This window comes from Euleptes europaea, chromosome 14 (assembly GCF_029931775.1).
Source record: "Euleptes europaea isolate rEulEur1 chromosome 14, rEulEur1.hap1, whole genome shotgun sequence".
Lineage (NCBI taxonomy): Eukaryota > Metazoa > Chordata > Lepidosauria > Squamata > Sphaerodactylidae > Euleptes > Euleptes europaea.
The window spans coordinates 61645335-61668370 of record NC_079325.1 but is presented as its reverse complement, the minus strand read 5'-3'; the positions used below and the strand labels follow the sequence as shown (position 1 = coordinate 61668370).

Genomic DNA, 23036 nt, shown 5'->3' with positions numbered 1-23036 from the left:
TCCTGACATTTTCTAGGCAGACTTTGTTTACGGGGTGGTTTGCCAGTGCCTTCCCCAGTCATCTTCCCTTTACCCCCAGCAAGCTGGGTACTCATTTTACCGACCTCGGAAGGATGGAAGGCTGAGTCAACCTTGAGCCGGCTACCTGAAACCAACTTCCATTGGGATCGAACTCAGGTCCTGAGCAGAGCTTGGGACTGCAGTACTGCAGCTTACCACTCTGCGCCATGGGGCTCTACATTAGATTAGAATAGCAGTAGTTGAAGTACCATAGAAGACACCTCTTTAGATTTGTTGTAACAGACAAACATGCCCCCTGGAATGAGTACATCAAACTCCATGTTATTCTTGGCATTTAAGTGACCCTTATATTTTGAGTCCTTGTCCATATTGTTACAGCTCACCAGTCATTCTGTGATCATTTGAGAATTACATATTATTAAACAGGATTTGTATATCAGTTCTTGTAGGTTATCCGGGCTGGTATTTTATTTCCTGATGTTTCGCCAGCAGCTGTGGCAGGCATCTTCAGAGGAGTAACATTGAAGTGTCTCCTTCATGTTACTCCTGTGAAGATGCCTGCCACAGCTGCTGGCGAAACATCAGGAAAGAAAATACCAAGACCACGGTCACACAGCCCGGATAACCTACAAGAACTGATGAACTCTGACCGTGAAAGCCTTCGACAATATTTAGGATTTGTATGTTTTTTTTTTACATTCTCCCCACATTATCCTTGGCACTGTGAGCTGACATGAAGGCATAAAATACTAGTTTGAGTCCAAAACACCACAGTGCTCTGCATGCACAAGGCTTTTCAGTCCCCCTCTTCCAGACCCATAAACACCCCCCAAAAACCTCATGTTTGGGGTGCCCTCTGGAGCAGCACAATTTGAAGCATAAAGGATGTCCCTCCCACACATGCATAGATATAAAAGCCTCTCTGGATCTTCACTATTTTCTCTTAAAACGTAGCACAGATTTCTGCAATTTAGAAGTATCTTTTAAAAATTATTTGTACCCACATATAAATTGCAGAAGGGGGAAAAACCCGTAAGGGAAGAGGCACAAGATAGTGCCAATCCTATTGACACACATATACAAATATATAGGGCTGCCTTGCACTGAGCTCGACCACTGGACCATTTGGGCCAGTTACAGAGCAATCCTGAGGACTGGGGGGTGGGGAGTTAGATGACAGCAAGGAACGGTGCAGCTGTGCCGCCTTCTGAAGGGCTAGAAAAAGAAAGCAAAATAGGCACTTCATACAAAACCTCGTGAACTCCATTGAGTTTCATGGGGCTACACCAGATATTTTGAAGGCGTAACTCGATACCTGCAAAATGGGATGTTCCCAGGGCAAAAGGGCTTTGGGGGCTGACTAACATCAGTTCCGCCCCTGGGAATGGCCCCCTGGATGCCAGCATGGGCTGGAAAAATGCTGCTGGGAAGGCAGTGCTGGCACATGAGGCTCGCGCTGCCATGTTGCTCCCCAGAGCCAGCATAAGTCACCCTGCGCAGGCGTCAGTGCCACTTTGGATGGTGCAAGTGGCACGGACAGTAGCGCCGGGGTCACACCGGCTCCTAAGCAGCTCTGTCCTCTCCCTTCCAGGATTGCATGGATATTGTCCATACTGACTGGCAGCAGTTCAGACAGGTCTTTTTTCACCTGGCTATATCAGAGTCTTTCTGATAGGAAACACACGGGATTGAATCTGGGATCAGTACTCCACCCAGCAACAGTGGTTTACAGAATGTTCCATTATTTGTTTCCCTTGGTCAGTCTTCACTGATACACAACAAAAGAGAGAGAGAGAGAGAGAGGAAAAAACAAGTAGAAGCAAGTGCCACAAAATCAGTGGCGAATTAAGATGCAAATTTCAACTGCATCGGTCAAGACTGAGTACCCTGCCACTAAGATATATTTACACGTATTGTATGGCAACACACCCTGAAACCCCCACACACAGTACCCGTGGATCAGGACGAAACTCTCTTTTCCTGCGTATCTTCTTGAATATTTCTGTCAGCTCATCCTTCGGCTCTTCTCTGTTCACATCAAGGCTAGCCCCAGCAACGGCTTGAGTGCCGGGTGCATCTGTTCCTACTGCACTTTCAACCAAGAACTGACCTGGCAGAGGGGCATCAACCGCGGGGTCATCTGCATGCTCAATTAGCCACTCCATGGCCTGAGTCACGGACATGCTGCATTAGGAAGTTCACACATGAATAAATGTCATTAACATCAAGACAAGAACACCAAAAGGAGGAACTGTCCTGCTCTGAATTTTGCCTTAGCATGTACAACCAACCTTGCCAAGCGGCACGGCTACAGATCATAGCCTCCGCCATTCTTTTATTTAACATTTGCTTAAAATATGTATATTCTGCAGTCATACAACATAGCTACTAAAGTGACCACCAACAATTACCAGGTTAAAAAAACTACTGTTTAAAATCAAGAACAGCATAAAAGCAGGGTAACATCAAAGCAAAACATTGGGGACATTCTAAATGATCAAGATCTTATAAAAAAGGGATTCCAGCTGACTTGTGAATTCCTGTTCAATGTTTCCAGGGTTGGGCTGTCAAAAAGGATAAGATAGCACCATCACATGCAGAAAGACATCAAGGGGAAGAATTTCTACCCAGCTCCCAGACCAAGTATGGAATATGGTCACAATTCAAATACAATATTACAAACTACTTAAGGAGGGGATCCATTAACCATTAAAAGGAAAAAAAAAGAGAATAATATAAAACAGGGACATCTCATGAGACTAACTGCCAAAGTCTACACCAAGGCTCAAATGCTTGTTCCCTATACAATTGTGTTCACATAAAGGGTGAATCATAGAGTTGGAAGGGACCACTAGGGTCATCTAGTTCAACCCTCTGCACAATACAGGAAATTCACAACTGCCTCCCCCTTCACACACCAATGACCCCTACTCCATGTCCAGAAGATGGCCAAGATGCCCTCCCTCTCATGATCTGCCTAAGATCATAGAATCAGCCTTGCTGGCAGATGGCCATCTAGCCTCTGCTTAAAAACATCCAGGGAAGGAGAGCTTACCACCTCCCGAGGAAGCCTGTTCCACTGAGGAACCGCTCTAACTGTTAGAAAATTCTTCATAATGTCTAGACGGAAACTCTTTTGATTTAATCTCAACCCGTTGGTTCTGATCTGAACTTCTGGGGCAACAGAAAACAACTCGACACCATCCTCTATATGACAGCCCTTCAAGTAGTTGAAGATGGTTATCATATCCCCTCTCAGTCTTCTCTTCAGGCTAAACTTACCCAGCTCCTTCAACCTTTCCTCACAGGACCTGGTCTCCAGGCCTCTCACCATCTTTGTTGCCCTCCTCTGGACACGTTCCAGCTTGTCTACATCCTTCTTAAATTGTGGTGCCCAAAACTAAACACAATATTCTAGGTGAGGTCTAACCAGAGCAGAGTAAAGCGATACCATCACTTTGCGTGATCACCTCGCACTATACTTCTATTGATACAGCCCAGGATCCCATTTGCCTTTTTAGCTACCGCATCACACTGCTGACTCATGTTCAGTGTTTGGTCTACTAAGACCCCAAGATCCTTTTCGCACACACTACTGCCCTTCCTATAATTATGCATTTGATTTTTGCTACCTAAATGTAGAGCTTTACATTTATCTCTGCTGAAATGCATTTTATTGGTTTTAGCCCAATTCTTCAGCCTGTCAAGATGATCCTGTAGAAGCTCTGTCTTCTACCGTATTTGCTACCCCTTCCAATTTAGTATCATCTGCAAATTTAATAAGCATCCCCTCTATTCCTTCATCCAAATCATTTATAAAGATATCGAACAACACAGGGCCCAGGACAGATCCCTGAGGCACTTCACTAGTCACTCTTCTCCAAGTGGATGAGGAACCATTAACAAGCACTCTTTGGGTGCGATCTATCAACCAATTACAGATCCACCTAACAGTAACAGGATCTAAATCACATTTTGCCAATTTGGGAAAAATTCCCAATTTGTCAACAAGATGTAAACTCATTCAGAAATCAATGAGAATACAAATTCACAGGAAAGTAAGAATTTCCCACTGGTTCTGTGATGAGGCAGCTTTTGGCTGATAGGATGAATATCCCTATGGTCAGATCCAACCTATCATACAGAGACTACCATTTGGAAGACTTCTCTTCCAAAAGCTATATCTGCTGAGATAAAACTAAGAACATAAGAAGAGTAAGCCCATTGCAAGGACAGGAAAGGGAAATTGTAACAGGTGATGAAGAGAGGGCAGAACTGAATTCCTACTTTTCCTCAGTTTTCTCTTGGGGGGGAAACAATGCTCAACATGGCAAAAACAGAACACATGATGAGGGATAGAAGTTGAAGCTTAGGATCAGCATAGGGTAGTACATAAACACCTTGCCTCTTTAAATGAAACTACGTCTTCAGGGACAGAAGAACTGTATCCAAGGGTACTGACAAAACTTTGCGATGTCTATTATTTTTGAGAATTCTTATAGAAAAGGTCTGGTGCCAGAAGATTGGAGTGGACAAATGTTGCCCCATCTTCAAGAAGGGGAAAAAGGAGGATCCGGGTAACTACCAATCTGTCAGTTTGATATCTATACCTGTAAAAGTTTCAGAAGAAATCATCAGTCAGTCCTTGAGAATTCAGCAAGAATGGCTGTGATTACAAGGAGCCAGCATGGGTTTCTCAAGAACAAGTCATGTCAGATTAATCTTATCTCTTTTTTGGAGATCAGGGGAAAGTAGTTGACATAGTTTATCTTGATTTCAATAAGGCTTTTGATAATCTTCCACATGATATTCTTGTTGACAAGTTGGTAAAATATGTTTTGGATTTTATTACTGTTAGGTGTATCTGTAACTGGTTGACAGATCGCACCCAAAGAGTGCTTGTTAATGGTTCCTCATCCTCTTGGAGAGGAGTGACAAGTGGAGTGCCTTGGGGATCTGTCCTAGGATCTATGTGGTTCAACATCTTTATAACTGATTTGGATGAAGGAATAGAAGGGATGCTTATTAAATTTGCAGATGACACTAAATGGGGAGGGGTAACAAATAACAGTAGGATACAGGGTGATCTGGACAGGCTGGAAAATTGGGCAAAAACTAACAAAATGCATTTTAACAGAGATAAACAAAATTCTGCATTTAGGTAGGAAAAGTTAAATGCATAATTATAGGATGAGGGAGTTGTCTTAGCAGCAGTAAATGCAAAAAGGATCTAGGGGTCTTAGTAGACCGTGCACTGAACATGAGTCAGTAGTGTGATGCGGTAGCTAAAAAAGCAAATGCGATTTTGGTCTGTATCAAAAGAAGCATATTGTCCAGATAATGCAAAGTGATGATAACACTTTGCTCTAGTTAGACGTCTCCTAGAGTATTGTGTTCAGTTTGGGGCACCACAATTTAAGAAGGCTGTAGACAAGCCAGAATATGTCCATAGGAGGGCAACAAAGATGGTGAAGAGTGTGGAGACCAAGTTGTATGAGGAAAGGCTGAAGGAGCTTGGTATGTTTAGCCTGAAGAGGAGACGACTAAGAGGTGATATGATAAAACAGAGTTTCACTTACCTGTAACTGTTGTTCATCGGGTGGTCTTCTATGAAGGCACACATTGGGACTGCGCAGGCCAGCCACGGATAAGATTTGTCAGCTTCTAGCAAAAACAAAAGTGAGAGTGCTCCCCCTCCCCTCGGGGCATGTAGCCTTCCCACCCAACAGTCACATGACCCAGGGGGAGGGAGCACTCTCCCCCCCAGTTCTCCAACCTGCCGCCACGGAACCACTCATGTGTATTGCGGAGAGGTCCCACAGCGGGGAAGGAGGGAGGTGTGCCTGCATAGAAGACCACCAGATGAACAACAATTACAGGTAAGTGAAACTCTGTTTTCATCTGCATGGCTTCTATGCAGTCCCACATTGGGAGAGTAGCAAGCTCGGTTGCCTGGATGGTGGGTGTGGGACAGTCACCGAAACAATGACTACAAGATGGCACGTCCCACTGCCACCCACCTCTCTAGATGAATCCACGTCGACCGCATAGTGCTTCATGAAAGTAGAGGAGGTCGATGATGTCGCCGCTTGACAGACGTCTCGGAGGTCAATTTTAAACGAAAAGGCTACCGAGGCAGCGTAAACTCTTGTGTAGTGTGCCTTGACCATGTCTGGGCAATCCACGTGCGCTCTCTCCTACGACAGCCTAATGGCTGAGGTAATGCACCTGGACAGGGACTGTGGGAGGCCCAGTGACCTTTACGGTGGTCGCTACAGCAATAACATATTAATGTTTTCCCTGCAAACATGTTTCTTTGTAGTAAGAAGAGAGAGCCCTCCGTACATTTAAAAGAATAGAGCCCTCTCCGCATTGGAAGAAGGGGTTGGCCATAACACGGGTAAAACAATAACTTGTGCAGAAGAAAGCTCGGGTTTAAACACCACTTAATCAGCGTGAAATTAGTAACCGGTGAGGAACGACCAAGAGCCGCTAATTCTCTGACACTACTGGCCGAGGTGATTGTGGCCAGGCAGGCAGTGTCATAGGATAGCAAGGAGAGGCCACCGATGGCCAAAGGCTCAAACGGTGTTTCATGAGTTGGGACAACATGAAGGGAAAACTCCACTGAGGAACAGGTGGAGATACCCAGGGATAGAGGTTGATATGTCCCCGTAAAAAAAACTTCTGAGAGTTCAGGTGTGAAAAAGAAAACACAGAAAGGAGAGTCCAACTCAGCGTGAAGAGCCGAACAGTAGTCGAGGGATTGAACAGTCCAGCATCATAAACATACGAGGTAGTCAAAAATTGACAACAGGAGAGAGGCAGCTCCATACAAACCATTGCCAGCAGCCCACAGGGAAAAATGTTTACGCTTGGCATAAAGAAAAACATCTCGTGGACAACTTAATGGGGTGCAGCAGCACCTGAGCCACCCTATCTGACCATAGATTACATAGAATTCTCCATGCTGCCATCTTGATTCTGGAAGGAATATGAGAAATATCTTGAGGAGGAACAGTACTCCCTTGAGCCAGGGGCATTAGAATCGTGAACTGAGATCCCCTGGGCCGGATGGTGCCACCAGGGTGCCACTTGTCCTGTCCATCCAGATCTTGGCCAGAACCTTGCCCAGCAAGGGGAAGGGGGGGGGATCAACCAAGGCATTTGGAATGTGCCCCTCATGGAGCTTGGGTTGTCCCCCGTTCTGGAGCACAGCTGAGGACACACTGAATTGTGCCGAGTCACAAGAGATACATTTATGGGGTGCCCCAGATTAGGAAGAGCTAACAGAGACAACGTGAGTCTACAGTGAGTTTGTGACAATCGTCAGGGTGATAACTTACAAAGTCTACGAGAATGTACTCGTGCCTGCGATGTGAATGGCAGTGACAGTGGAGCCATATGTTATGGCCAGTCCCAGACTGCTATGGCTTGTGTGCACAGCACATGGACCTTGTGCCGCCTTGTTTGTGCTGGGCGGTGCGGTCCGTTGTGACCTGAACATGTCAATCCTCGAGGACCCCTGCAAAGAAGCAGAGAGGAAGCCTAATAGAATGCAGCTCAAAAAGTTAGTGTGCAGGGTAGACTCTTGAGCAGGCCATACACCATGAGCCTTAAGAGCCGTACAATGGGGTCCCGACCCTGATAAGGAGGCGTCAGGAACATATGAGTCTGTAGACCAGGTGTTTGAAAAGGGAACACCGGTCAAGAGGACCACCAGTCCAAGAGGCAATAACCGATGTAGGGATAGAGTTTTTTTGTATTGAGGGTCAATGTTCAGCTGGAATGCTGTCAGAAAACCAACTGTGCAAGGGGAGCATCCGCAGACGAGCAAAGGCAACAACTGCAGTGGAGAACCCATGAGTCTCAAGTGGAGAATTGTAGGGGTCATTTGGAACCTTTCCTAGAACAGGTTAACTATCTTTCAAATGGAGCGTATTCCCTGTATTAGAAGGTAAGCTTTAGCGGTGGCCAATTGCAGGTGGTACCATGAATCTATGGCCTTAGAAGAGGTCAATGGAGACTTTTATAGTTGACCAGGAGACCCAGGTCGGTTAGGACGGAAAATAAAAACTTCCGCCTGACTAGCACAGGCAAGCTCTGAGTAACCGACTATCGGCCAGTTGTCTAAGTATGGAAAATGACACATCCCTGCAAGGCCAGGTATGTAACTCCCACAGATAAGCACTCATGAAGGTGCATGATGCCATAGCACGACCAAGGGCGAACCGCATATCCATAGTGCTTGCCCTTGCAGAGAAAACGCAACAGAGACTGCAGTCTTTGTGGATTGGAATGTGCGATTTGCATCACTCAAGCCCAACGGTAAACCACATCTGCTCATCTGGGAGTGGCAGGTCCTTGAGTATTTAACATATGAGCAACATATGAATTTGTGCATCTTGACAGCATCGTCAATTCCCCAGGTCTAGAGAGGCGCTTCCCCTCATTTTGTCAACTAGGTAAAAACAAGAATAGTACCCGTAGCCCCAATCCTCAGAGGGGATCTCTTGGGTGGTCCCTTTCTCTAGAAGTCCCTGAACCTCCTGTAGGAGTTGGGCGGGCGTCGGTGAAATAGCGCAAGCCGGAAAGAGGTAGGGAAGCAGCGTCTCGAGCTTAATAAAGCATCCATGCTTTATCATTTTGTGAACCCAATTACCATCAGTGATGGACATCATATACTGTAACAACCAGGTAACCGGTCTGTGAAAAGCACTTGAGCGTCTAGCTACGCCTGCTTAGGTTTGTAGGGCGGTTGAGAGATGGACTAGGACCCTTCCTGGGTCTAGGTGTGCCCAAAACATTCTCACTTCTGCCCAGCAGAAGTGAGAATGGAGGTGGAAGGTACCTTGGTACCTGTATAGGCGGGATGGTTGAGACTGGCTGCCAAAGTATCTTGGCTATAAGCTGGCACAGTGGGGCGATGCCCAAGGATGATCCTTCTTGAGACGATCAAGAAAGGTGTCGTTTAATCGCTGAAGAGCGAAGTGCCCTCAAGGGGTGGTTTCCCAATACACAACGGAGGTGCCCTCAAGGGCAAGGAGCTAGATACACGACCGAGTGTCATACGGAAGGGTGGACTGGTTAACTCAGCATGCCTCTGAAGGACTATGGACGAGGCCATGACCTTGCTGGAAGGGTCTGCAACGTGACGCGCCACAATAAACTGCTGTCTGTCGAAGGTCATGTTTATGCTCCAAGCAGTGTAGTGTGATGGGCGTTGATCCTCTGGTAGGATACTAAATTGAGATGAAATTCCATCCCAGAGGGCATATTAGTATCTGGCCATGATTGCCATGAAATAGAAATGTGAAGGCCAATGGCATTGGAAGTATAAACTTTTCTGGGTAAAGTCTCCAGTCTGTGTCCCTCCCGGTTAGGGGCAAGGAATGTGAACACTATTTATATTTGCCCGACAGGGCTTCGACCACCATAAAATTTGGGACAGGCTACTGGTACGGAAAATCACTGTCCTCACTGTGGATCTTGTAAAGGTTCTCAATTCCTCTGTTGAAGAGGGAACCAAAAATGGCTTGGTCCGGTTAGAATCCACCACCTCCAAATGCTTGTATTATTGGAAGGACCACAGGACCTGCTTCAGAGGAAAGTAATATACCCATGATGGTCGTCATCCGAGACGTCCGGGGGGGGGGAATATATATTAGAACCTTAGCCAGACGGATCAATTCTACATATAATCTCACATCCCCCAGAGGGGGATGTGATTTAGTATCTCCTGCAATGTCTACAGGTGAGGGTTGCGGGGTGTGGAATTCCGAGTCGGAGACCTGAGTAGCCGTTGCATCGGACTCGGAATGGACCATATCCTTTAATGTAGAAGGAGACCTTGGTTGGAAGAGTCTCCAGGGAGAGTCTTTGCCTCAGCAACATAGGCTCTGAGAGCGTAGGTGCTGAGAATGTAGTCGCCAAGAGGCCGTGAGCGCCGAGAGGCCGTGGGTGCCAAGAGGCCGTAGACTCCGAGAGGCCATGGGCGCCAAGAGGGTTGACGAGAACCCATGGGCGCCGAGAGGCCGTGGGCCCTGAAAGGGTCGCTTAGAGGCCATGGGCGCCGAGAGGCCGTGGGCAGCGAGAGGCCGTGGGCTCCGAGAGGCCGTAGGCGCTGCTTGTCCGGAGTCGGAATAGCAACACCCTTATGCGGCTGCAAAAGGAATTGAGTGCGGAGCTGTTGCTCATCCTGGGACCCGCTCTGAACAGGCAGAGGGGTTAACCAGGGAATCATGAGACGTTTCCTCAAGCTCTGTAGACATCGTCACTCGGCGCCAAGAGACATCGACGACAATGGGAGATGCCGAGGTGAGTTAGATGCCGATCGGTACCGAGGTGGTGCCGGCGCGGGTCAGCGCCGAGGTGACTCTGCATTCCGAGTGACAGGGGAAAGAAAACTTGTCCGGTTTAATGAGGGTTTTCACCGATTAGAGGTCCGAAGGGAGGATTTGTCTCGCCCAGACGTACCTCAGATGTCTTGCCGAGTTTCCGAACGGGGAATTTTCCTCAAGGTGGAGGTAACCTCGCCATGCAAAAGTGATCAGTCCGAGTCTTCAATGCCCTCTGAGTGATCTAGCACAGCTCTTACATGAGGAAGGCAGTTTTTCTGTGACAATCGGACTTAATTATTTCTTGAAGAGAGGAGCCTTTATAGACTCCATAATGAAGAGAAGCTAAAGACACGTTCTCTCTCCGTGGTGGCAGAAAGAGAACTGGAGGGGAGAGTGCTCCCCATGGGTCATGTGACCGTTGGGCGGGAAGGCTACATGCCTCGAGGGGAGGGGGAGCACTCTCTTTCGTTTTTGCTAGAAGCTGACAAATCTTATCCGTGGCTTGCCTGCGCAGTCCCAATGTGGGACTGCATAGAAGCCACGCAGATGAACCATCTTCAAGTATGTGAAGGGCTATCATATATAGGTTGGCTCTTAGTTGTTTTCTATTGCCCCAGAAGGTCAGACCAGAACCAACGGGTTGAAATTAAATCAAAAGAGTTTTCAGCTAAACATTAGGAAGAACTTCCTGACAGCTAGAGCAGTTCCTCGATGGAACAGGCTTCCTCAGGAGGCAGGAAGGGTTGAATGAATGCTGTGGCCCTTTCTTACATGTCCTGGGAAATGCCGATCGCCACTTTGGGGTCAGGAAGCAATTTTCCTCCAGGCCAGATTGGCCAGGGAGCCTGGAGGCTTTTTGTTGCCATCTTCTGGGCAAGGCGTAGGGGGTCACTGGAGGAGTGGGAGGAAGGAAGTTTTGAATTTCCTGCATTGTACAGGGGGTTGGACTAGATGACCCTGGATGTCCCTTCCAACTCTATCTTTCTATCCTGCTGGGCCAGACCAGTGATCCATCCAGTCCAGCAATTTGTTTCAAACAGTGGCCAATCAGTTGCCCTGAAAGGCTTCCTAGGACAAACTCAGAGGTTTACTGCTTCTGCAAAAGGATTCTTTGACGGTGGAAGTTAACTAGTGGAAGTTAACTCACTTAAAAGAAGGATGTGTTCCAAGAACCATCTTACACCCTCAGAAGATGCACAAGCTCCTTATTTACTGAGCATTAAACTCTATTACCCTATAGACTGCCATAATCCCCACCAAGATTGTTTATTTTGTCAGTCAACAGGCCCAAGTGACAGGTAGCCATAGGCTAGAACGGAACAGAACCAATATGAAGTCACGTGCAGTCTGTGGAGCTCCGGTTAAACAATAGGCATCTCTTTAAAAAACTAATTAATCTAAGGAAGGTCAGACAAGAGACATGGCCTTTGTAAGCAAGGACAGTGGAAACTGTTGTAGACTGTTGCCTTAGTGTGCAGGTGTTCAGACCTTAGTTGAGATCATCTTGGAGAAACTGAAGAATATCACACACTCCTGGGCCCTCCAGATTTGCAATGGTGGAATGCTACTATGACACAAAGGTCTGCCAGAAGACATTGTAAACTCTGTTGGTGGATGGCCTGTGAGATGGCCTCCATGAAGGTAGCTGAAGTGTTCTAGTATAAATTGCTAGTGTCACTCAATCTCCATGCTAGTTGCTCCCAATACCTTTGCTGTCTGCCGTTTATACGGGTGATGCCTGCCACCGACCATTTGTAACCCTTTTCAGTCCTCATTATGGAATGGCTTTCCTGCATTAATCAGTTAGGATCTTCCTGATCTATAGCAAATTATGTAAAGTAGAACTGTTTTTAAGGTCTTTTAGCCAAAATATTTATAGATTTTGGTATATAACCTTTGGGCTTTTTTAGTCTGTTTGGGTCCTGTACGTCAGGAAATATTGTACATAAAATTGGTCCCCAAACCAGAGCTTCCTGGGCCAATGTGGGTGACATTTCACCTTGGTACCACAGAATCCAAGGGATCCAAGGGGGAAATCCAGGACCCACCTGGAGATTGGCAAACCTAGGGCAGGAATCAATCTATTGGTGATTTGATACCACACAACTCATTTATTTATTTATATTTTAGAGTTATATCCTTGGGGTGGGTAACAACCAGTCAAATATACATTTAAAAAGAGAAACAATTAAAACAAATTAAAATCCATAAAATACAAATAATAAGATGGCGCCCTATGTTTCCAGCAGAGCTGACTCCTGAGACTAACAGGCCCTCTGCAAAATAAGTGGGGAGGGGGACTGAGGGGAGAATACAGAAGAGGTGACCGGTGGATGTAATAGAGCAGCCAAAAGTCCTCAACCATGTACCTGGCAGAACATGTCCGTATTGTAGGCCTTATGGAACTGGGCCAGATCCCGCAGGGCCCTGGTCTCCTCAAACAGAGACTTCTACCAGGCAAGGGCCACGACTGAAAAGGCCCTGGTCAAGGACAGTCAGACTGCTCTCAGTAAATTTTGAGAACTAGAGTGAAGTATCCTTGGGGGGGGGGGGGGAGAATAGCAGGAGAGGCAGTCCTTCAAGTATGAGGGTCCCAGACCATTAAGGATTTTAAAGGTTAACACCAGCACCTTGAACCTGATTTGAAAGCATATCAGCAACCAATGCAGCTGGCGGAGAATAGGTCGAACAGAAACTCTCCAAGGGGGCTGAGGTGGGGCACTGTTTCAGAAGCACGTGACACTGAAACCACCCCTGCCCCTCCAGCTGCACTTGCCCCCCAGCTGCCGGAACTAGCAGCGACGATTTAGCAGCCCCCATTAGGAACACGAAGTCAAAAACTGCAGCCCCCAAGAAGTCAATCATCTGCCACTGCGCAACAGCAACATTTCTGCCCGTGTGCATCAGAGTGTGTGCTCTGCAAGAAGGTGCTCGAGAGTGGGCAGGGTTTGGGCCACCTCTCCAACAGTAGCCTGCTCAGCCTCCTGAAGACTCAGCACAGGGCAGTGCTGCTGACAAATGAAGTGGGTGCTGTGTGAAGGGGGAAGTGGCTTCCTCAAAGGGCAAGGGTCGCCAGAGGGCAGAGGTTGAATCACCAGCCCAGGGAAGCAGGGAGGTAGATGGGCAAATAGCAAAAGGTGGGAGGCAGCAAATGCCAGACCCACATCTCAAGAATAAGCGGCAGGTCACCCTGGAGGAGTCTGGAGGGGTGCAGGAGGAGGCCTTCTGCAAACGTAAAAATGCCAGGATTACTCGTCGCCTAGGGGAGATGATAGTCCTGGATGACCAGCCGTTCTCCCTGGTTGAGAATACTGCTTTCTGTAAGTTTGTGGTAGAACTGGCACCCCATTATCCCAAATGACCTTTAGCTGCAGGGTGGTGTCAGGCAACTGGCACGGCAGCAGTTGGCCAGGGCCCGGGTGGTACATTATTCAAGTGACATTTGGAGCAGCCAGGGTGCAAGACATGCCTACCTTCCCTGACAGGCACAGGTGCGAGGTGGAGACATAGAGCAACACACAAGGGCAGGATACAAGTGGGCCCTGTTGATTGTGGAGGGCAGCCACACAGCTCACAACATTCCAGAGACTCTGAGGGATGTGCTGCAGCAGTGGACAATGGGGGTAGATATGGTAGCAGCACTGCAGGCTGAGAAGAAGAAAGGGGTGCGGTGGGTGGCCCACACTCTCAACCTAATAGTTCTTTGCAGGGTATGGAAGACAAGCGCAAACCTAATATAACTGAGTGGGCCAGAGAGGTGGCCAGGCATTTTCACCGCAATGTCTGGAGCAATGAGCTGCTGCAGAAGAGTAACTTGGCACTGGAGACTTCCATTGGTGTGGCTGCTCTCTTGGCAGAGAAGAGTGGGGCATTCTGGGGGTCAAGCGGTCTGTGTCCTCCGAAGCTTTGAGGGTGCAACGCAGGTCCTTAATGGGGAGGCAGCCATCCTTAGCCATGTGATCCCCATGTTCTAGGGCTTGGTTGGCACGATGGAGGGCATAATGAGGGGACAGTCTAGGTGGGTGGGGGACTCCATAGAGGGAGAACAGCATTTTTTCCAGCCTGAAGTGGTGGCCCTGGCCAGCAAACTGAAGGACTTGTTCCGCTACAGGCTTGGCTCCTGGTGGAAGAAGGAGGAGTATGTTCTAGCAACCCTCTTGGACCCCCAAATTAACTGGGGGGGAATGGATACTAGGTAGTGGCGAGGGAGGAGGGCGCAATGCCAGCCAACTTTCCATCACATGCAGCAGCAGCTAGTGAAGAAGGTCTGGCTAGCACTGAGGGGTCACACAGAGCAGGAAGAAACTAGCAGTGTCCACAGCAGCCCAATCAGCAGTACCAGCAGTTGTGTTCTGGAGTCCAAGCCCCCCCCCTTGCAACCACGGGGCAGGGCTTTCTGGGACACAAGCATGGCAAGGGCCTGCCCTCCAGAGACACCACCCAGAGGAAGGGCATGGCAGAGGAATACATGCAGGAGCCCTGAAAGACTGATCCCTTGGCAAAACGAGACTGATCCCTTGGCTTACTGGGCTGAGACCTGGGCACTGCTGCCTGGAAATAATGGCTGTTGCTGTGCACTCGCCACATTTTCTCAACTCTTTGTCTTGGGCACAGTTACTGGGAAGGTGTCAGAGGGCAGAGGAAAATCCTTTAAAATGTTTTGCCTGTGTGTTTTTAAAGGGGAAAATGACTTTAATGGAATTACAGAATCCGGAAATTCCTAATTTTTTAAATTCTGTATTACGAATCAAAAGGGATGTAATTCCAAATTCTGGATCTGAATTTTGGTGCTAGTGCATATCCCTAATAAAAACCACAAAAAGGGTGCAATGCTTCAGATCCTCTTTTTTACTCTTTAGGAAAATAATCCTATTAATGGTTTCTTCCCTTTTCTGGTGAGTTAAAGGCTGGCAAGGTAACTGGATAGCTTGGTGGATTCCTAGATCCTGGTCTGTCTAGCCTCCCCAAAAGGGACATCTGTGAGAGGAGGACCTGATGATTGGAAGGGCACCTACATCTCTTGAATAATTTTCCAGGGGCATGGTCCAGCTACAGAGTACAACCCTGAGAAATTCTCTCTAGCACCCAACAACTGGAGGTGGAAATTTCCCAAATGCGGGGACAGCTTGCTAGCCTGGCATGAGACCAACTGCATCTACTTGGCACCACTGTGGGTATTTCTGTAGGAAGAGCTGTCCCTGTCAGTTGATGCCAGGATATGTAACATAAATTTGGTGAAAGGTTTGGAAGAACAAAAGGATATAGAGGTTAGAATCATAGAGTTGGAAGGGACCACCAGGGTCATCTAGTCCAACCCCCTGGACAATGCAGGAAATTAACAACTACCTCCCCCCCACATCCCCAGTGACCCCAGGTTGTCAGTTCTTTGTCCTTTTCTTAAGGATGGGCAAGGGTTTTTACTAATCCTTGGTCTTAATCAAGATGACATCTAGTGCGTCAAAGAGCCTGGAAGCAATGAAGGAAGAGTTGGCAAGATGGCTTTGGAAAGCTCTTGATCCAGGTGCCTCTATGGACTCTCACAGAAATTTGCAATAAATTCAGTGCTGAGTTTGCTAGGAAAGCTGCCAAAGAGATCTTGAACATGCCTTTCAGCTCCTTGGGCAAACCCACATCTACCACAGTATGGTTGGTGGTCCACAAACACATGAAACTGCCTTATATTGAGTCCACTAGTCTTTCAAGGTCAGTCTTGTGTACTCCGGCTGGCCATGGGCTCTCCAGGGTCTCTGGTAGTCTTCCACATCCCCTGATACTTTTCACTGGAGATGCGAAGAACTGAACGTGGGACCTTCTGCATGCTAAGCAGATAGAATTGGAAGGGACCACCAGGGTCATCTAGCACAATGCAGGAATTTCACAACTCACTCCTACACTCCAAGTGACCCCTACTCCATGCCCAGAAGAAGGCAAAAAACCTCTGGGATGTTGATTTTCTTGTTGTGGAAAGGAAGCCAGAACTAATTATTAGATTTACACAGCTGGCTAGATATGCAAGTTTGAATCGCATGTGAATAGGAGATACATCAACATTTTTGAAGTCATGTTAAAACCTGTCTACAGTCAATTTTTAAGGATCAGGAGAAACTGTACCAATATACAGGAATTTCACAAAGATGCTACTATCTAAAAACAAAACTTGGCAGCTAGAGAATTCCGTCCATCAGATCTTAAATGGCTTATTCCTAGGCTGCTGCCTACAAGTAGGAAGGGTCTTATGCCAAGCAAGAAAAAAAACTGACCTTGGAAGGTGTTTGTCTTAGAAAGAACATATATAAAAAATCCCTGTGGGAACTGCACATTTTGCAAAGTTACACGCAGTATGAAAAGTTCCATTAATCCTAGTAACAAGAAACAATATATTCTTAAGAACTGTACCACACACAGTTCTGACCAACTTAAATGCCCTTGTGATAAGATGTATGCCGGCAAAACTTCTAGGAAGGTTAGAATAGGCATTTCTGCATGTAAAAGCAACATTCATCACAAAAACATGGGCATGTCTTTTTTAGAGTACAACCATTGTCCCACAGGCTTTATGTTTGGGGCTAGATTCACATCAGATCACCCCAATGGCAGAATGGTATTGAAAAAAGAGGCAGAGTGGATTTTGAGATTGAAAGCTCTGGCCCCTTATGGATTAAACAAAAGTTTAAGTTTGCTACCGCTCACAAGGTAAAAACTGTGTCCAGCTCACATTCTTTCCTTTGAAGCTCAACTGCTGTTGGAACTTTCTGCCAACACTATTCTACATGTTAGCTATATTCTAATTCATAACCGATTTGTGATACTCGTCTGTATCTTTCGTTTAAGAGTATTTGATTTCAATACTGTGCATTTTATCACATGATTTCTCAAAACGTACCTGTGAGGCAACTGATACTGTATCTCTTCACTATGCACCGGCTTTGAGCCAGTGGGACAGCTACATGTCAACTATACTTCTTACATGCTCAGCTACCACTGTCTTTTAAAAATGCTTTTAAATATGTATGTTTTAGATTATACATCTGTCTGCCATTCATGAGTTTTTATTATATTTTTACATTCCCCTGACAAAGCATATAGTCTGTGGACCACAAGCCAAAAATTGACACTAGTATCAGGCACAGTGGCAAAACTTCTTTGTTTTTCTGAAAGGTGTGCACGTGTGTTCAGTGCTGTCGAGTTGCTTTCGACTTATGGCGACCCTATGAATCAATGTACTCCAAAATGTCCTATATTGCAGACTGAGGGTCATGGCTTCCTTGATTGAGTCAATCCATCTCATGTTGGGTCTTCCTCTTTTCCTGCTGCCTTCAACTTTTCCTAGCATTATTGTCTTTTCCAGTGACTCTTGCCTTCTCATAATGTGACCAAAGTACAATAGCCTCAGTTTAGTCATTTTAGCTTCTAGGGAGTTCAAGATTGATTTGAACTAGTACTCACTGATCTGTCTCTTTGGTTGTGCACAGTACCCATAAAACTCTTCTCCAATAACACATTTCAAAGGAAATCAACTTTCTTCCTGTCAGCTTTCTTCATTGCCCAGCTTTCACACGCATACACAGTAATGGGGAATGCTATGGCATGAATTATCTTGGTTGCCAGCAACTCATCCGTACACTTAAGAATCTTTTCTAGCTCCTTCACGGTTGCCCTTCCCAGTCTCAATCTCCTTCTGATTTCTTGGAAAGGTGTATGTCTATGTATTTCGTTTTAAAGTGATGACATGTTCTGATTGGGAGCTTAAGCTTTTATAATGTCATCGCAATGACCAAAGCCAATTTCACCTATCAATTTGTGAACCAAGTGACCAATTTCAAATTTTAAAGCACTGTTGGAAAGCTAAATGGTAATGGATAAATGCACTGATAGTACTAGTTATTTCTAGGGAAATTTATTATCTTTCCAACAGTACTGTAACATTTGAAAAGGGTCATTTGGTTTATGAGTTATAGCTCAAATTAGAAAAGGTATGAAAAATTGGATCCAGACATCTTGATGACATCATAAAAAGCTTACGCGACCAATCACAACAGGTTGGCAGCCTGAGACAGTGCCTTCTTGGTCATGACACCAAAGCTCTGGAACTCCCTCCTCAGGGAGATTCATCTGTCCCCTTCTGTTGCCGTCTTCCCCCAGCAGGTGAAAACTTTTTCTTTCTTTAGGCATTCCCTCAATGATCCCTTCTTTGTAAGCAATGTTTTGATTGCTGTTTTTATGTTTTGTATGTATTGAACTCTTTTTTTTTATTTTTAATGATATGTTGTTGGGGTGGCTGATTTTATTAATGGTTTTAAAATATGAGGAAAGGTTGAAGGAGCTGGGTATGTTTAGCCTGAAGAGGAGAAGACTGAGAGGGGATATGATAACCATGTTCAAGTACTTGAGGGGCTGTCATATTGAGGATGGTGCCGAGTTGTTTTCTGTTGCCCAAGAAGGTCGGACCAGACCCAACGAGTTGAAATTAAATCAAAAGAGTTTCCGTCTAGACATTAAGAAGAATTTTCTAACAGTTAGAGTGGTTCCTCAGTGGAACAGGCTTCCTCGGGAGGTGATAAGCTCTACTTCCCTGGAGGTTTTTAAAAAGAGGTTAGATGGCCATCTGTCAGCAATGCTGATTCTGTGACCTTAGGCAGATGATGAGAGGGAGGGCATCTTGGCCATCTTCTGGTCACTAGGTGTGGGGGGGAGGTAGTTGTGAATTTCCTGCATTGTGCAGGGGGTTGGACTTGACGACCCTGGTGGTCCCTTCCAACTCTATGATTCTATGATTTTTATTGTGTAAGTTTTAAATGGTCAGCCATCTTGTACGGGCAGAAAGGTGGGATACAAATTTTGTAAATAAAATAAATAATAGGCAAAACACATACAAACTGTATTTTTCCCTCCAATTTTTCTTGTGCATTTTCTTGTTCCTCCCCTTCCCCCTCATCATCTAAAATGTCAGGTGGAGACTGAGACGGCGGGAGGGGGGAGAGGGACCCTGTTACCTGAAGGCCTAAACTGCCAATGAAAAGAAATGGTACTTCTGAGATCAATTACAAAGTCAGCCAAAATCCTAAAGAGTTGGTTTGGGAGCTGAGAAGAAGCTCCTCCCTTGTGCTTGTGACTGGTGCCTACTGACCAAGAGAAGATGCTATCCCTTCAGATGGAGATTGCCTTGTCCCTGATCCACTGGAGGAAAAGTTTTCAAATAAGCACCATCTACTAAAAGTACATTGGGATGACAAGACTAAAACTCAGTGATCCTCAGCAGTGGTGGCCTTGGGCACCATGACACCTGCTGATGTGTTGCTTGATGCCCACCTGTTTCTTCCTCAAAACGTCTCATCCCCAAAGCAAAATGCTAATCATGGCATTCCTTTACTGCAATGGAGTAGAAGGTGCTTCAGAAAAACCCAGGAGAAGCTTTGTGTCTGCAAGGAGCACACATTTGGAAACAGCTTTCTCCATCATAGGAGGATGATAGGTTTAGAACCTCCTAATAACATAGAATGAAAGAGTTGGAAGGGGCCATACAGGACATCTAGTCCAACCCCCTGCTCAATGCAGGATCAGCCTAGAGCATCCCTGACAAGTGTTTGTCTGCTTAAAGACTGCCAGTGAGGGGGAGCTCACCACCTCCCTAGGTAGCTGATTCCACTGTCGAACAACTCTTACTGTAAAAAAATTTCCCCTAATACCCAGCCTTTCTGCCCTCAATTTAAACCCATTATTGCGAGTAATATCTTCTGCTGCCAACAGGAACATTTTGCAATTGGTCCCACCCTATGGCAGCCATTTTGGTTGCATGGGTCTGGCCTCCTCCACTGTAGCCACATTGCATAGTGTGTTCAGGTATCTGGAATATTTGTATCAGCATGGGCACAACTGTGTACTGATGTATATTATTCCAATCGTAACAGCCTGACATTCCCCTCAATAAATTATCTCTGAATTAACCATATTCCAGGTCTCAGTACTTTCCCAAACTTGCTCTAGGAGCTTCATCACTTTGTCACAATATCTTGGTTGTTCCTCATGGTGGTTACTGCCCAGATTGGGCACTTTCCCTTAAGCCAGGTGTAAAACCTAATCCAGAAGCTGCTTGCAGCCAAAGACAGCAGAATGGTTCCTTTGCTACATGCAGGATCCCCTTGTGTGAATCTGGGACCAAATTGGAAAGAGGGCCTGCATTTCCACAAACTGGGATATAAATGTCCTTCCAACTACCCGTGACAACTGTTGAATCTCAGCAGGACATGGATGCTGCAGTAATCCTCGTAAAGTAAGGGTATAAAGTTGACACATTTTTTTTTGCTCTATAGAACTGAACATGTCTGCCTTGTCCTTGTGAAGCTGGTGGCTCAGCTGACATTTGGTTTGGCTTCTAATTGTGCACTAGAATCCATCCACTAAGCTACACATCTGAAGGAACAAGGTGCCTAAATTAGTGAATGCCAACCTCTAATGGCTCCAGTACAACAGAATCAAGTATCCAAGTGTATCTTCTATAACAAAGAAGCTCATTTTCCTTAGCCATAAGACCCTCCCACTTTACTGCGAGGCCAGCCAATTACAAATGTACAATGTTCTATGACGTACCAGTGAAATCAATTTTGAGTCAAATACCTTACCCGGCACAAGCTCCCCAAAGTTGCATGGGTTTTACACTTACTGGCTTAAACGAAGAGCTTTGACAGCTCTACTCTCTGGAAACCCCATTTCTGTCAGTTGGCGCAAGGCAATCTCATCCACTCTGTCGTCTTCATCTTCATCCAACATGGCTAAAGACAGAAAAGTGCTTGAATTAAGCATGCAAAATCAGATCAACATACAATAAATGTAGAATGTTAGGCATGTGACAACAAAAAATCTTCAAGCACAGGAAGAGATTGGACTTTCTAAATGATAGACAAGTTGGGATGCCAGGTCAGGGCATCAAACTCTACACCAAATGGCAAAAAAGCAACATTTTTAGAGCACAGAGCAATGAGTTGGCCAATACCCTAAGATCAAGTGGTTTCAGGGTATCCCATGAGAGACACAAGGCATTTCATTACCTGAGCCTCCCATAGAAGATTCTGGCCATTATTTGGCAAGGAGTGGGAGGGTGGGCTGACTGCAGTGGAGATATCACAACAGAATAAGATTTTTTTTCTTTAGTTTCTTCTGGACTATCATACATTTCTTTAGTGTCTTCTGACTTTTATTCCCCTGGCAATTTCAGTGGACAAGTACACTGCTATGCTTCCCTCAGTATTACTGTATATAACTCATCTGCAGCAGTTTCTCAATACCTTAATTTTGCATTGGGAATAAACAAAAGAATTTGGGACAAAATCTATGTGCCCATTAAGCTGAAACCATGTGCAGGTATTGACAGTAGAATTATTTATGCTGCTCTTAAGATTCTGTGTGTTAAGTGCCGTCAAGTCGCTTCCGACTCACGGCGACCCTATGAATCAATGTCCTCCAAAACATTCTATTTTTAACAGCCTTGCTCAGATCTTGCAAATTGAGGGCTGTGGCTTCCTTTATTGCGTCAATCCATCTCTTGTTGGGTCTTCCTCTTTTCCTGCTGCCCTCAACCCTTCCTAGCATGACCATCTTTTCTAGTGACTCTTGTCTTCTCATAATGTGACCAAAATACAATAGCCTCAGTTTAGTCATTTTAGCTTCTAGGGTCAGTTCAGGCTTCATTTGATCTGGAACGCACTGATTGGTTTTTTTGGCAGTCCACGGTATCCGTACCTCTCTCCTCCAACACCACAACTCAAAGGGATCTACTTTCTTTCTATTAGCTTTCTTCATTGTCCAGCTTTCACACCCATACATAGTAATAGGGAATACGATGGCATGAATTAACTTGATCTTGGTTGCCAGTGACACATCCTTACACTTCAAAATCTTTTCTAGCTCCTTCATGGCTGCCCTTTCCAGTCTCAATCTCCTCCTGATTTCTTGGCTGCAGTCTCCCATTTGGTTGATGATGGAGCCAAGGAATTTCAATTTCCTCATTGTCAACCTTAAAGTTGTGTAATTCTCTTGTAGTCATTACTTTTATCTTCTTGGATACTTCGAAGTGTTCTCTCCCCCCCCCCCCAATGCTAGGCACCTCTGGGGAAACTTTGGGATGCCACTCGGGCGAGGGAACATGTGGTTTCAAAAGGCTAACATGGAACACGAGATGGATCTTTCTCAGAGTCTTAGGGAGGAGGAGTTTCACAGTTACTGGATTGATGATTGTCGCTATGGGGAAAGGACCAATGAATTTTTCACTGAGTTTCTTGCATGGGCGTAGGGACTGTAAGTTTTTAGTGGACAGGTACACTAAGTCCCCCACCTTGAACTTCCACCCAGGAGAGTGATGCTTATCGGCTTGGGCTTTGTACCTTTGCTTAGCCCGTTCCAAATTCTCCTGTAACCAGGGCCAAGTGGTTTGAATCGTGTTCACCCACTCGGAGATGTCTGCACCTCCCTCCTCCCCTGAGACATCAACACTGCCCAGGGGACCGAATTCTTTCCCATATACAATGCGGAAAGGGCTGAAACCTGTAGACTGATGTACAGCATTATTGTAGGCGTACTCCGCAAAGGGTAAGAGGTTTACCCAGTCATCCTGATGGTAACTGACATAACACCGCAAATACCATTCAAGTACCGCATTCACTCGTTTGGTCTGGACAAACC

At 46.0% G+C, this 23036-nt stretch overlaps 1 protein-coding gene across 2 annotated transcripts in view; it reads right to left on the bottom strand.

The window, feature by feature from the left end:
- Window positions 1-23036, bottom strand: part of UBAC1 (UBA domain containing 1) — a 90890-nt gene that overhangs the window by 25073 nt on the left and 42781 nt on the right. For both annotated transcript variants that reach the window (XM_056860499.1, XM_056860500.1), the window contains 2 exons: window positions 21022-21130; window positions 1974-2205 (listed from right to left, as the gene is read on the bottom strand). In XM_056860499.1, coding sequence (XP_056716477.1) covers window positions 1974-2205; window positions 21022-21130 — 341 coding nt within the window. The remainder of the gene's footprint in view (window positions 1-1973; window positions 2206-21021; window positions 21131-23036) is intronic.